The sequence below is a fragment of the Drosophila rhopaloa genome, unplaced genomic scaffold (genome assembly GCF_018152115.1).
Source record: "Drosophila rhopaloa isolate 14029-0021.01 unplaced genomic scaffold, ASM1815211v1 contig_2, whole genome shotgun sequence".
NCBI lineage: Eukaryota > Metazoa > Arthropoda > Insecta > Diptera > Drosophilidae > Drosophila > Drosophila rhopaloa.
Genome location: NW_025335083.1, coordinates 9881593 through 9894855, shown reverse-complemented (window position 1 = coordinate 9894855; position 13263 = coordinate 9881593). Strand labels below are relative to the sequence as shown.

General features: G+C 43.5%; 5 protein-coding genes across 5 annotated transcripts; 2 read left to right on the top strand and 3 right to left on the bottom strand.

Annotated features, from left to right (window-relative positions):
- Window positions 1-1817: 1817 nt before the first annotated feature.
- Window positions 1818-4661, bottom strand: LOC108044996 (ribosomal L1 domain-containing protein CG13096). Its single transcript, XM_017124177.1, has 2 exons — window positions 3119-4661; window positions 1818-2717 (listed from the first exon to the last, which is right to left on the bottom strand). The coding sequence occupies exons 1-2, from the start codon at window positions 4568-4570 to the stop codon at window positions 1950-1952; spliced, it is 2220 nt and encodes a 739-aa protein (XP_016979666.1). The 5' UTR covers window positions 4571-4661; the 3' UTR covers window positions 1818-1949.
- A 676-nt stretch (window positions 4662-5337) lies between these two features.
- Window positions 5338-8020, bottom strand: LOC108044998 (U3 small nucleolar ribonucleoprotein protein MPP10). Its single transcript, XM_017124179.1, has 3 exons — window positions 7804-8020; window positions 6019-7735; window positions 5338-5883 (listed from the first exon to the last, which is right to left on the bottom strand). The coding sequence occupies exons 1-3, from the start codon at window positions 7896-7898 to the stop codon at window positions 5737-5739; spliced, it is 1959 nt and encodes a 652-aa protein (XP_016979668.1). The 5' UTR covers window positions 7899-8020; the 3' UTR covers window positions 5338-5736.
- Window positions 8021-8109: 89 nt separating this feature from the next.
- On the top strand, window positions 8110-9808 carry LOC108045001 (phosphatidylinositol glycan anchor biosynthesis class U protein). Its single transcript, XM_017124182.1, has 4 exons — window positions 8110-8317; window positions 8382-9006; window positions 9077-9348; window positions 9408-9808. Exons 1-4 carry the CDS (start codon window positions 8188-8190, stop codon window positions 9659-9661), a joined length of 1281 nt encoding a protein of 426 aa, XP_016979671.1. The 5' UTR covers window positions 8110-8187; the 3' UTR covers window positions 9662-9808.
- LOC108045002 (39S ribosomal protein L51, mitochondrial) lies at window positions 9757-10414 on the bottom strand. Its single transcript, XM_017124183.2, has one exon. It carries the CDS (start codon window positions 10318-10320, stop codon window positions 9796-9798), a length of 525 nt encoding a protein of 174 aa, XP_016979672.1. The 5' UTR covers window positions 10321-10414; the 3' UTR covers window positions 9757-9795.
- Window positions 10415-10686: 272 nt separating this feature from the next.
- LOC108045003 (adenylyltransferase and sulfurtransferase MOCS3) lies at window positions 10687-12438 on the top strand. The gene has a single exon (XM_017124185.2). It carries the CDS (start codon window positions 10884-10886, stop codon window positions 12243-12245), a length of 1362 nt encoding a protein of 453 aa, XP_016979674.1. The 5' UTR covers window positions 10687-10883; the 3' UTR covers window positions 12246-12438.
- The last annotated feature ends 825 nt before the right edge of the window (window positions 12439-13263 follow it).

Sequence of the window (13263 nt, the reverse complement as noted above, 5' to 3'; positions counted from 1 at the left end):
CTCGCCGTTCTAGAGAACTGCTCTGACTAATCAGGGAGATTACTATCACAAATTATTTGGTTATTTTCGCATACTCACAATTAGTCGTCCATTAAAGGCAAATATCGAAATGATGAAATCCCGAAATAGATAAGAAAGTTATATCATGGCATACACCTATAATTGAATGGTTACTGTTGGTATATATTATAATAATAATAAATGTTTAATAAATATTTATAAAAAAAAGGTGTTATATTTGCTGTCTTATACAAGGAAACTATTTAGGACTATCAAATCTTAAGAAAATGTTTAAGCTTTTAAAAATAGAAACGAGTGATAAGCCGATTTAAATTTTTGAGTTCCTTAACTCAATTTGATATCTATGTATTTTGAGCCTTTAAAATAGAGTCCAATTCAAACTATATTCTACAGATTACAAAGTAAAAATTAAACCAATAGATTCATGGTCCTTAATGCTGGAAAATCAAATCTTCGGCCTGCCAAAGTTCATTTTCATTCTTCATTTTTTATAATTTACCTCAGGCACCATTAAAAAATCGTTTGGCATATTTAAAACAAAAAACTCGTTCTCAATCCTTCTACTGACCTACATTTTTTTGAAGCTTTGGCTGAAGCAAATTATGTAGATTAATGGAATGGCCAACGGAAATGGGGAAATGCCAAATGCGTGTGAAGGGAATTCTAACTGCCCATATCCTCTAGACTTATACATGTTTATCTGCACATATACAAATATGTATGAATTTTATGGCACCCACAGAAAACGCGGCTAATGATTATTTGGACTGAAAGCATTACAGTGTTTTTGTTGCTCCCGACGACGTGTCCGGCTTGATTTCGGTTTTTGCTGTATTTATTTGGCGGTTCGCCTGGACGTGATTCTAATCTCTAGAGCCGCGACCTTGCCCACATAAAAAAGCCCAATGGATCTCAAATGGAATTAAACAAGACAGTTGTGAACTTGGACTTACAGCTGTCAAAGTTCCTGCAAGCCAGAAGCAATCCACAAGGATAATTAAGAGGAATTATGCAAGCGTATGGCCACTTTTGGTCAACCTCTTGTACCCTGACCCCTCATACATTATTCGTCAGAGACATCAAAGAAATTGCATTTTGATGTACTCCCACTGGATGGATTGAAATCGGGATGCTTTATGAAAACATATAGAAAAATACGCATGCATATAAATCAGTTCTTATGAAAATTGAAATTGACTTTGTTGTATACACGTTGCAGCTTCCCGCTGTTCGAAGTCCGGGGGCGTAATGCATATTCCGACTTTATGACCTAAAAGGATGCCACGACGAGTAAGGGTTGTTGGCATCCACTTTGAGCTGTGATACATCAACAGGAATCTGAGCCATTTTCCGCGGACAAACATCGTAGCAATCTGGAAAAGGCATTAAAATCGGTGACCATAGGGTTCATGCCTGATTTGAGGATGTGGATATGCAGATATGGGCTTGCGTGCGAATATTCATGCGAATCACTTGCAAACCATTGGGCAAAACATTTATCTACTGATTTACATATCGACAATTACAGAAATGCTATTAAATTTAATTAACTATAGTGTGTATGCAATTCCCAGTTATTGCGCGTGATAATTGAGTGATATTGAAGTATAAAATCATACACTCAGAGTAATTTCTTACTTGAAATAGAACTCGTAATGAATGATAGCTTGTTCTAAAAATATATTTATGCCCGGTATTTCAGCAACGGCAACACTACGTTTAAGTAAAATCCTTTTCGTCAATACATTTGTAAGATCCAATCCCTGTAGAAAACGACAAAAAAAGAACAGTAATACTTCCATACTTAAAACATTCGTTTATTACTTAAAACTGTTATAAAAATTGCAAACGGAATTATAGCATGTTTAGTTTGCATATATAGAAATAAAACTATAACTACTGAAGAGCAATTTAGCCAGAAGGTTAGATTACTCATCGTCATCTTCATCATCATCCTCCTCTTCGTCGTCATCTTCCTCATCGTCGTCCTCGTCATCATCATCTTCATTTTCTTCATCAATGTCCTCATCATCAGTGTCGTCGCCATCCTCGCCGCTTTCGCCGGCACTGTCCTCCGCCTCCTCGACATCTTCCTCTTCATCGGAATCTGCCTCAGCCTTGGTGCCCTCGCTGGCCGACTCTTTGCGGGCCTTCTTTGTTGGCACGGCAGTGTCCTCGCCATCGTTATCCTTGGGAGCAGCATCAGCGGCCAGCAAGGCCGCCTTTTCTTCGCGCAGCTCGGCCTTGCGCTTGACCTGATCGCTGGTGAGCTTCACGAACTCCGCATCCTTGGTCATGGCAAATCTGGACAGTACCTCGTTGGCCTGCTTCTTCAGCTTAAGCATACGCTGCTCTTTAGGACCCACCACATAAGGTGTATCCGCTGGCGGTGCACACATGCTGACGTACAGTGGCAGCGACGTGGTGCCCGTAATGTCGATCTTAATGTACAGCGACCGAATGTTGGCCAAGCCGCCGGCATATACTTGCTGGAGCTGCTTGCTGACAAGCAGAATGTTCTCAGCCAATTGCTCGGCGCTGTGCTCGTGGTTGCCCACTGGAATGGCCGTCAGATCGCCCTTGGCCAGCTGCCTGAATGCAGTGCGGTTGAGTGCACGTGTAATCTCCTGCGACAACTTGTCGTTATCCTTACTCAGTCGCACGGCGTGGAGCACATTACGAGACTTCTGCGTGTTCTGCAAATGAAAAAAAAAGATTAGATAGAAATAAAGATAGCGTTTAAAATATTTAAATTTTTTCTCTCCAATTGTTTTTTTTATGTTAAGCCCTTTTTTTTTGTCCTAATAAAATCAAAAGTTGTTTAAAAATTCATAGAGAACCCATCACTTATACGAATTGATTTAAATAAACCGTTCTGTAAACCAATTTTCTTCTTATGATAAGACTTCGTTAATACAATACTGGTATTGGTAGCAGCCGAAATATCCGTTTGTTCCGTTTATAAACCCTGCTTTAGATCAACAATATACTTTTTTGGTATACAAACGAATGTACTTATACTTTTACGTGGATTATTTCGCTTTCAAAAGACGGGTTCCTGGAATGCATTCATTAGGAGAAAAAGCAGATTGCTTACCTTGCCCAAAAAGGCGGTTGCCTGGCCTGAGAGGCGACCGTCGCACAGCAGGTAGTCGTAGCTGTTGAGGAACTTGCGCTTGGCCTCAAAGGTGCCCATCTCGTTGCGCAGCTGGTTGAAGGGGATGACGGTCAGGCGCTGTTTCACGCCGGCCTCTCGCAGCAGATCCTCGTAGTGCTGCTTGGTGGGATCAGACTCGAACTTGGCACCGCGCTGCAAATCGGGCACTATGATGGCCACGTCGTCGTCGCTGCCAACCAGCGAATGCTTTAGAGACAACTTGACCATGCGCTTGGGACAGCTGGGAATCTTGTAGCTAGCCACTTGCAGAACGTAGCGGTAGTCGGTGAAGATCGAGGTAGTCTTCTTCTTCGCCACCTCCTCGGACACTAGTGTCTTCAACGCCTGGCACACCTTCGTAACATTATTCTCGCTCACAATCTCCTTGTACCTTTGTTCGTCAAAGGACTTCAATTCGAAGGTCAGCTCAACAGGCTTCTTGGCCTTGGCCGGCTCCTTCTTGGCAGCTTTGCCTTTCGGCTGGCCAGCTTTGCTCTTCCCGTTAAAGGACTTCTTGGATTTGGGAGCCTTGGCGGGTTTGGAAAGCCTCTGCGCCGACTTGTTTTTCTTTTGGAGCTGGGTAGCGGGTTGAGCCTTTGTCGGCTTGGCTTGGGTTGCTTCCTTGGTGGTTTTTTGGGTCTTTTTTGATTGCCCAACAGCTGGGCTCTGGGATTTTTTCGCGGGCGGAGCAGCTTGGGCGGGTTTTTTGGCGGGAGGCGCAGACTGGGCTGCCTTTTTGGTCACAGGGGCAGCTGAAATCTCCTTCTTTGCTGGAGGAGCAACCTGAGCTGATTTCTTGGCTGGAGGAGCACCCTGAGCTGATTTCTTGGCTGGAGGAGCAACCTGAGCTGATTTTTTGGCTGGAGGCGCAACCTTCGCCGACTTCTTAGCTGGAGGAGCAGCCTCAGCTGGCTTCTTGACTGGAACAGCATCCTGAGCAGACTTAGCTGGAGCTGCGTCTTTTTTACCTCCTTTAACCTTTTTCTCTTGTTTTTTGGGTGCCACTGGCGATTCTGGAGGAGCCAAAATGAGGGGCTTCTGGGATGTCTTCTTCTTGGACACTGGAGTGGCGGGAACAGCCGGCTTTACTTTGGACTTCTTCTCTGCTACAGGAGTAGCAGCCGGAGACTCAGGAGGGGCCAAAATGAGAGGCCTTTTGACCGCCTTTGGCTGTTTCTTTTCGGCTTCCTTTTTGATCACCTTAGGCTCCTTTTTGGCGGCATCGTTTTTTTGAGACGCCACATTTTTGATCTTTTTGTTGCTGACCAATTCTAAATTAGCTTCTTTGGGCAGTTTAATGGACTTTTCCGGCTTTCCCTTTTTCTTGGCCACGCCCTCGATGCTGGTGCTCTTATTCAGCGACTTGGCCTGGGGTTTCTGTACTTTAACCATCTTTACTAGGGCGATTGAAACGTATTATCTCGAGCAAAACTATATTTTAAATTGAATACAACCACACGTGCTATGCTCTAGAGATGGGTAAGTATCGATATATCAAGACCGATAACGAAATCAATTTCGACGGCAACTCACCATGTTGGAGAGCTTCAATAAAAATATTGCGCCTCAACACATAAAGGGGATCTTGGCTAAATAAGTGTCCAGGACTCAAACCACAAACCGTGGTGAACTTATATTTTATGTTTTCATAATTAAACTAGTAAATTTCCTATTAAAAAAATATAATTGTAATTCCTTAAAACTACATTAATTTTTGGTTTTACCATTCAATGAGTTTTTGTTCTTGCTTGGTTTTATAGCAGCTCAACCTTTTTTCTGCCTAATTAAATTTCATTTAAATTCTGTTTCTAAAAACAAAAATAAGAAAAAGTAGCATTATCAGCTAAAATATATCTTCTGAGAGCAAACTTAACAAAAGTTTTTAAGAAAATAATGACCAAACAATTTTATTCGATTGGATTACTTTAGCGGAAAGCGTCAAAATAAGACATTGTAAAATGAGCGTGCTTATCGCTAAAAGTTATGTTTATATAGACAAAATTTGCTATAGCACATGCAAATGTGTTATGAATTATTAATATATCGCAAATACGAGGCGTATAAAACAAAAAGAAATGCAGTTGAATTAACACCCATAGGCCTGCAACGAAAACAATTGTCCAGTGTCTTCAGAAAAAAAGTTATCATGTTTCAAGTAGTTTACTTACTTGCAGCTTCCTTTAATTACGGTTCTATTTACATAGCAAACAGTTTATTTTAAGTAAATAATTCTAAAAATAATCATATTTCGCACAATGCACGCGTGCCTAATCGTCCCACCGGGCCACCGAATGTCCTTGACTCACACACAAATCGCCCACACATCACATACGCATACCGAAAAGGGAACATTAAAAGTACTGGCACATGGCATATCCCATGGTGCCCAATTTGAACACTTGGTTTGCTCGAAGGATACGCCAAAGTTATTCTTGCAACCAGGATTTCTTTGTGGACTTTTGTGTGTGCTTGTGGCCGTTTTTTGGCACGTGACCTGAGACGAAAAAACTTGGCTGGATGAAGGCAATTACCAGATGGAGAAGTCTTAAACAGTATATTTAAAGCTTAAGCTTCTTTGCATTAGCCTTTGCTGGATCCTTTTTGGGTCGCTTGTTAGACGCTGTAGCCGCAGTGGTGTCCTGCAGTTTGTTAAAGAACGCCTTGGAGGACTTCATAGCACCATGGTCATTGCTGCTGGCGTTGATCTGAAATATAGAATTCGTATTTAACATCTAATGCCTTTGATAATTTGTAAAAAACTTAAAATAAGGGTTATTTTGTTTCAAACTTTCAAATGCCAAAAATATCAAAAAACTGTTTGAAGCTATATTTATAGTTACCTTTTCAACATTACGGTTCTTGGTGATGCTCTTCAGGAGCTTGGCGTCCGCCTCCTTCTTCGTAGGTGCCTTGCCCTCCTTCGCGCGCTGAAGTTCGCGCTGCTCCACTGCCGAGTTGATGGCCCGCTGCTTCTGTTTCTTCTTGCGGCGCTCGCGGTTCTTGTCTGTCCGATCGCGTTCCGTCTTACCAAGAGGAGCATGCTTGGGTCCACGGAATACTTCCTCAGGCGCCAGCAGCTTGGCATCACTCACCGCCAACGGGGCCACTTCTTCCATGTGTACTGCGGGCGTATTGGTCACGATCTTGACCTCCGGCGCCACTGGCTTCGGGGTAAAGTGGAAGTTGGATAGAGCGTCCAGTTTAAGAAACAGTGTACGCATTGCCCGCTTGATTTCTTGGTGTTCTTTGGGCTCCGGACCAGATTTATCATCGGCATCGCGATTGGGGTCTAGTTTTTCCATCTCGCGCTGGTACTGCGATTCGTAGATCTGCGCCAGGGACTGCTTTGACTTTTCTTGGTCCAGGACCAGCTGCTTTCGGTATTCCTGCGGCGTGTTTACTGGACGCACTGTGCGCTCTACATCGTCCCAGGCTTTATCGCGAATACGCTGCTTGATAATGTCCTCGATGGAACGATTATCCTCTTCCGTAATGGGCGCTGTGGGTCTAGTGGTGGAGTCAAAGTCAAGTATCTCCTCAAGTAGCGAGTTCTGCGGCCGATTGGCCGCTTTAACTTCGCCCTTCAACTGCCAAGGCTTATCGCCAAGGACAACGTCTTCGTAGTCGCGAATGCGTTGAAACAAACGAGCCTCTCTCATCTCATTAGAGGATTGGGAGGGTTTCTCCACAGGTTGTTGCTCATCCTCCTCTTTTTCCGAATCGGATTCTGAATCGCTGGCGGGTTCTATACCACTTTTTTCCACAAACTCCGATTCATCTATTTCGCTGGCTGCTTCTTCTTTATCCTCTTCAGGTTCTGCTTTGTCTTCTCCTTCGCTCTGATCTGAATCGGCTTCTTCATTATCATCCTCTTCCTGCTCATCCTCACTTTCGTTTTCATTGAAGAAATCTTTCTGCTTGCCTTTGTTAATCTTTTTAGCATGCTGTTCCAGCTCCTCGTCCATGTCAAAGAAATCTGCATAGTTAACATTGCCATCTTCATCTTCTCCCAGTCCGAAATCCTCTGCATAGTGATCAATGTCATCCACCTGTTCCACACCACGCTTACTGTTCAGCCGGCGCATCTCCTTGGCGTCCTCTTGCTCCAAAAACTCGTTCATCTCATCTAGCTTGAAGAATGTGTCGTCCACAACAGAGTTGCGAGCCCGCTTGTACTTTTTTTCTTTGGGCGATGTGGTCTTCTGTTTGCTTTGCTCTCCATCCTCCCCGCTGAAGTCTGATTCATGTTCTTGTTCTTCATCAACTGACTCTTCAGCATCCTCATTCTCATCCTCCTCTTCCTGTTCCTCGCCGTCGTCCAACTCAATGCCCAGTTGTTGCTCCCGAATCGCCGTCATCTGAGCTGTTTGCTCCAGGAGCTGCTGGAAAACCAATTCATTGCGCATCTCCAGTTGCTGCCAGATCTGCTCCTCGTCCATCTCCTCTAGCACCAGTTCTGGCAGCAGTGCCTTCTTGTTCGCCACATCGCCGCTAATGCTAACCGCGTACGTCTGCTGAATAAGCTTCTCGATGGCCTTCACTTGATCCGGCTGTGGCCTAAAATAAAAATTGTTTAGAATTCGCTTGAAAAAAACACGTGCGCGGGCACTGAATGAAAAACAAACTTGAGAAAACGCTCCGGATTCTTGGTCAGCTGCTCGAAGTTATCCGCTATTTCCTTAAAGACATTCGCCTTTTTTGCTTTCTTGCTTCCAATCATATTTAATAGTATTTGCTGTGTTTAAATAGTTTAAATTAGAGTTTCATCAATTTAAGAAAGCAAGTGCGGTCAAAAAACAACAAGAGCGGTTAGAGATGGCACTGGCAGCATGGACTGCACCAGCTAAAGATGACTGCGTGAGGGGTTTTCGTTACAAATCACTGGTGAATATTAGTTGACATCTATTATCGAAAACCCACCGGAGGCCTTTGCCACCACTAAGAACAGCTGTACGCGGCTTCGTTCAGGCGGAGTCAGTAGACGTCCAAAAACTATGCCCAATTAAAGTATGGATCCCAAATTCTTCAAACTGCTCCTCCTAGGCGGCGCCGTGCGCTTCTATTTCTGCCGCACCCCGCTGGCCGCTATGATTGGCAACCGAGTGGAGTTTGCGACGCCTTTGAATTCACACAAGCGCAGTGAGTAAACAAAGTAGACACCAAATATATGTACATGAATGTTTTCCTGGTTTTATCACTGCAGTGCAAGAAGGGATCTTCCTTCTCCAGAGCGGCATTGATCCCTACCAAGGCGACTTGGTCCACGAGTCGCCTCTGATTCTAAGCGCCCTTTCCGGCCTGTTTAAAAACTACCCGCAGTTCTTGCCCGTATTCTACATAATCCTGGATATCTTTACTGCGGCCCTGCTTTATACGATGAGTCGACGGTTCGTAAAACAAAAGCAGGATCAACAAAACGTGGAGCGAAAGGAATACGCAAAGGATACCGAAGAGCTGCAGTTTAGCTGCCTGGACAAGCTCGACATTCCGGAACTGGTGATAGTGGCGTATCTTTTTAATCCGCTGACCGTGATGAGCTGCATTGGCATGACCTCGACGGTGATAAGCAATCTGTTTCTGGCTTTCTTTCTCTATTGTCTCGTAAAAGGACTGTTACTTCCCTGCCTTTTGGTTTTAGCCTTTGAGACCGTCCGCAGCTTCTATCCCATCGTGCTGATAGCTCCCCTTCTTCTGGTATTTTCACGGAGTTCCATTCGGAGGGGTGTGGTCATATCGCTGCTTTTTATAGTCAGTTGCCTGATAGTGGCGGCTGCCAACTTTTTTGTACTAAATAGCTGGAACTTCTTAGATGGCACCCTGGGATTCATGTGAGTTTTAAAACAGTGGCTTTATTTTTTACTATTTAATATATTTTTGACTTTTTAATATATTTTACAGATTTTACTTCCGCGATCTGCAGCCTAATATCGGCTTGTTTTGGTATTTTTTCACCGAAATGTTCGAGCACTTCCGAACCATGTTCCTAATCACATTCCAATTGAATGCTACAGTATTATACCTAGTGCCACTCAGTATAAAGCTGCGCAAGGAACCTCTTTTGCTAGCCACCGTCCTCGTGGCTCTTATGGCTGTTTTTAGAGCATATCCCAGCCTGGGCGATGTGGGCTTTTATTTAGCCTTGCTTCCTCTGTGGAAAAGATGCTGGAAATGTGAGTCCCTAACCTAACAAGCAGCATATCCCTGGTAATTATTTGTCCATACATTTCAGTCATGGCTCACGGATTTGTGGTCTTCACATTCTTCCTGGTCACGCTGTCCATGATGGGAGCTCTGTGGCACTTGTGGATCTACGCGGGTTCGGCAAACGCAAATTTCTATTTTGGCGCCACTCTGGCGTTTTCCACCGGTCAGATATTCCTCATCACCGATCTGCTGTTTGCTCACGTTAAACGCGAGTTCTGTTTGTTTAATGGCCAGAAGATCTTGATAGATGGCGAGGAAGCGAGGATAGTTTTGAAGTAAGCATTAACAATATCAGATCAAAAAAAAATAGAATTCAGGAACTTTGTACAGATGCAGACAGGCATACTTTTAAAATAAGTGAACTCTAAACAATATCAAATTAAAACAAAACATTTTATTTGATCTTAATGGATCTACTGATGTGAATAACCCGTTTTGGTCTTGCGGTTGAGGAACCTGTACAGATATAGGATGCGCTTCTCCATTTCCCGCCATTTGGTGGGTCGGGCGATCGGGAATTTAGACTTCTCGAGCAGTCTGCGCTTGCGGAGCAGCACCTGGTACTCGTTGCCGGAGACGCCACGCAGCCAGGAGGGCAAGGAGTAGAGGACTTTCACCGGATGCAGTCGATCGTTGCCCAGGATGTCGATGTAGTCGTTCTGGCCAAACAGGGCGCGTTTCTTGGACCATGCGTTCTTCGGACGATACACTGGCATGGGCAGCTTTTGTCCATTGTCCAAATGGGGCAGTAGACCACTCTTGTAAATTTTGTCCTCGTATCCATACCGCCGCACAGTGGGACCGCGTGCTCGTCGCTCAGCGTGGGATAACTGTCGCACAGTGGAGCTCGTGTTGGTAAGGGGAGCGAGTGCTTTTCCACCCACTGCCAGGAGCGTGGCTCTGCCGAGCTTCTGAATCGTATTGCCCAGCCAGGACATAGTTTTAATTTACGATTAGATAATTGTAAACACAGTGGAGAAATGAGAAGAAAACACGGCCGGCACAGCTGTTCGTGCTATCGATTTATCGAGGTGGGCTTTGGCTATCGAACGTTCCGGCGTTAAATGAAAAGTAAGACAAATAGGTTAACAGGGATATTCTCTTGAATACATAATATTTTAATTGCTATAAGAATGTGAAATGTAATGCATGAATGTGAATTTATACAAAATATTGTATATTTTAAAAATTTTTATTAGCTGTGAAATACATAATTGTAAATTTTAATTAAATTGTTATTGCTTAACATATAATTCTTCTATAAAATTATAATGGAACTCCACAATATACAAACTGATACCAATGAACAGCTTGTTCAGCTCAATAATTAATAATTATTAAGGAAAACAAATTAGTTTAATAACTATTTGTACAGTTGTTATCGATAATTCTGTTTTTACCGGCGGTAGTCGCTGCAGCAGCCCATCGATCAGCTGATTGCCTTGAGAGAAATTTATTTAAATTACTTTGCCCACTGTTGATCAATTTCCAAAGCAATCCAATGATCAAATCCGAGGCAGATTCCGAGAGGACCAAGCTGAAGCGGGAGATCTCGGAGCTGCGAGCAGCGCTCAACAGGAAAGAGCAGTGCTTGCGGGAACTTGAGGCCGCAGTTTCCGTCGGAGCCGGAGCAGAGGATCACGCCGAAGAAAATGCACTAGTGTCTCCAGGAGGTACTACCCACACCAAGTTGACCAACGATGACATAGCACGGTATAGCCGCCAGCTGATATTACCCGACTTCGGTGTCCAAGGACAGTTGAGGCTGAAAAACAGCTCCGTGCTGATTGTGGGGCTTGGCGGTTTGGGATGCCCGGCGGCACAATATCTGGCGGCAGCTGGATGCGGACACCTGGGGCTCATTGACTACGACGAGGTGGAACGAAGCAACTTCCACCGCCAGATCCTGCACTCAGAGGCGCGACTCGGCATATCCAAGGCGGAATCAGCTAGGATTGCCCTGCTGGAGCTGAATCCGCACTGCGAAATACGCTGTCACTCGAGGCTGCTGTACAGTCAGAATGCCATGCACATTATTCGTGGCTACGATGTGGTTCTGGACTGCAGCGACAATGTGCCCACGCGATATCTACTTAACGATGCCTGCGTGATGCTAAGAAAACCCCTCGTCTCGGGCAGTGCCCTTAAGATGGATGGTCAGCTAACCGTATATAGCTATGGAAATGGACCCTGTTACAGATGCATCTATCCTGTGCCTCCGCCTCCGGAAGCGGTCACAAACTGCGGCGATGGCGGAGTCCTGGGCGCCGTCACTGGCACCATAGGAGCAATGCAGGCTCTGGAGGCAATCAAGGTGATTGTGGGAATGGGCGATGTCCTAGCCGGTCGCCTACTCATATTTGATGGCAGCAGCAGCTTGTTCCGCAACATTCGTATACGCAGCAAGAGGCCCAACTGTCATGTGTGCTCCGCCCAGCCGCTAATCACGGAGCTGATCGACTACGAGATGTTCTGCGGGATGCACGCCACCGACAAGGACAATCCCTTGCAGCTACTGGCGGCGGATGAGCGCCTGTCTGTAAAGGAGTACCAGGAGAAGCTCCAGCCACATCCCCATCTGTTAATAGATGTTCGGCCAACGGCTGAGTTCGAGATTTGCCAATTGCCCGAGGCTGTGAATGTGCCGCTTGTGGAGATCCTGGACGATAGTTACCTGAAGCGGTTCGCCAAGCAGCTGGAGGATAAAGAATTGCCCATAGTCCTGCTTTGCCGGCGGGGAAATGACTCCCAGATCGCCGTTCAACATGTGCGCAATAGATTCCCCATGCATTCCATTCGAGACCTGATTGGTGGACTGCACGCCTGGACAAACAGTGTAGACCCCAATTTTCCTATATATTAGTTCGACGAATGATATACGATTGAATATATATAGAATTATTTCATTGTTTTTTTCCTGCAATTGCATTTGATTGTTTGGTTTTCACCTATTTTTTGTTATCACTAATTCAAAGCTAGTCTAATAAAATGAATAATACAGTTCTGCCTTTAAAAAAAAACATTTCTAATAACATACAATGGTTTTCTGGCATTAACGAAAGTAAAATGGCAATTTTAAATTTTTAAATTTTTTTTTAAAATCTATCATTCTGATCAAAACTTTGTCGCCTTAGGAAGTAGTCGGATTTTGATAAAGCCAACGACATCCCTTAAAATAAATGATAACAACTCTATATATTAATTTATAGATTTTACTTAATCGTTCTATAATATCAAATTACATGTTAAAGTTAAATGGAACGACTACTAGATACAGAGGAAATTAATATATATATAACACCTTGTGACCCTTATTTAGGTGCTACAGAAATTTTTTCCAAATGTTTTTTAAATGTTCGTTACTGTAATTAAAGACTAGTAGGTTTAGGGAATTACTCGATTTCAATAGTACGAATTCAAAAATTGGGATTCCGTACAGAATGCCGTTAGCAATCCACTCAACCACAAAAAGAATAAACAATTTAAGTAGATTGCAATGGCAGGTGTAAAATGTCAGAACACGCACACTCTTGTGATTGTTACTGAATATGACACTGCAAGCAGTTTTAAAATTGTATCGACATGGAAATTGCATGAACCCAATGTTGCTCGATCAGACATTTTACCGCTACCTAGCTATTTTAAAAAACAATACACTTCTGTTTATCTTTTATTAATTTGTACAGATTAATTAACATTTTTTTATAAATAAAGTTAAGTTATTTTTTATAAGTAATTATAAGTAATAACAAATATTTCCCATTACAAAATTGAATAACAAGCAAGAACAGCACTAGATATCATATATTGGTTTATTTTATATGTTAATCTGAATTAATACATTTTATTTTATTTTATTATTCTGAAGCTGTAATTATATT

What these genes read in the sequence shown, in the direction of transcription:
- LOC108044996 (XM_017124177.1), bottom strand. Translation starts at nt 4,570, where the DNA reads ATGGTTAAAGTACAGAAACCCCAGGCCAAGTCGCTGAATAAGAGCACC. An exon ending in CAACCGCCTTTTTGGGCAAG is followed by an intron (nt 2,718 to 3,118) that starts GTAAGCAATCTG and finishes TTTCATTTGCAG; the next exon opens with AACACGCAGAAGTCTCGTAA.
- LOC108044998 (XM_017124179.1), bottom strand. Translation starts at nt 7,898, where the DNA reads ATGATTGGAAGCAAGAAAGCAAAAAAGGCGAATGTCTTTAAGGAAATA. An exon ending in AATCCGGAGCGTTTTCTCAA is followed by an intron (nt 7,736 to 7,803) that starts GTTTGTTTTTCA and finishes TTTTTATTTTAG; the next exon opens with GCCACAGCCGGATCAAGTGA. An exon ending in AGAACCGTAATGTTGAAAAG is followed by an intron (nt 5,884 to 6,018) that starts GTAACTATAAAT and finishes TCTATATTTCAG; the next exon opens with ATCAACGCCAGCAGCAATGA.
- LOC108045001 (XM_017124182.1), top strand. Translation starts at nt 8,188, where the DNA reads ATGGATCCCAAATTCTTCAAACTGCTCCTCCTAGGCGGCGCCGTGCGC. An exon ending in TTTGAATTCACACAAGCGCA is followed by an intron (nt 8,318 to 8,381) that starts GTGAGTAAACAA and finishes TTATCACTGCAG; the next exon opens with TGCAAGAAGGGATCTTCCTT. An exon ending in GATGGCACCCTGGGATTCAT is followed by an intron (nt 9,007 to 9,076) that starts GTGAGTTTTAAA and finishes TATATTTTACAG; the next exon opens with ATTTTACTTCCGCGATCTGC.
- LOC108045002 (XM_017124183.2), bottom strand. Translation starts at nt 10,320, where the DNA reads ATGTCCTGGCTGGGCAATACGATTCAGAAGCTCGGCAGAGCCACGCTC.
- LOC108045003 (XM_017124185.2), top strand. Translation starts at nt 10,884, where the DNA reads ATGATCAAATCCGAGGCAGATTCCGAGAGGACCAAGCTGAAGCGGGAG.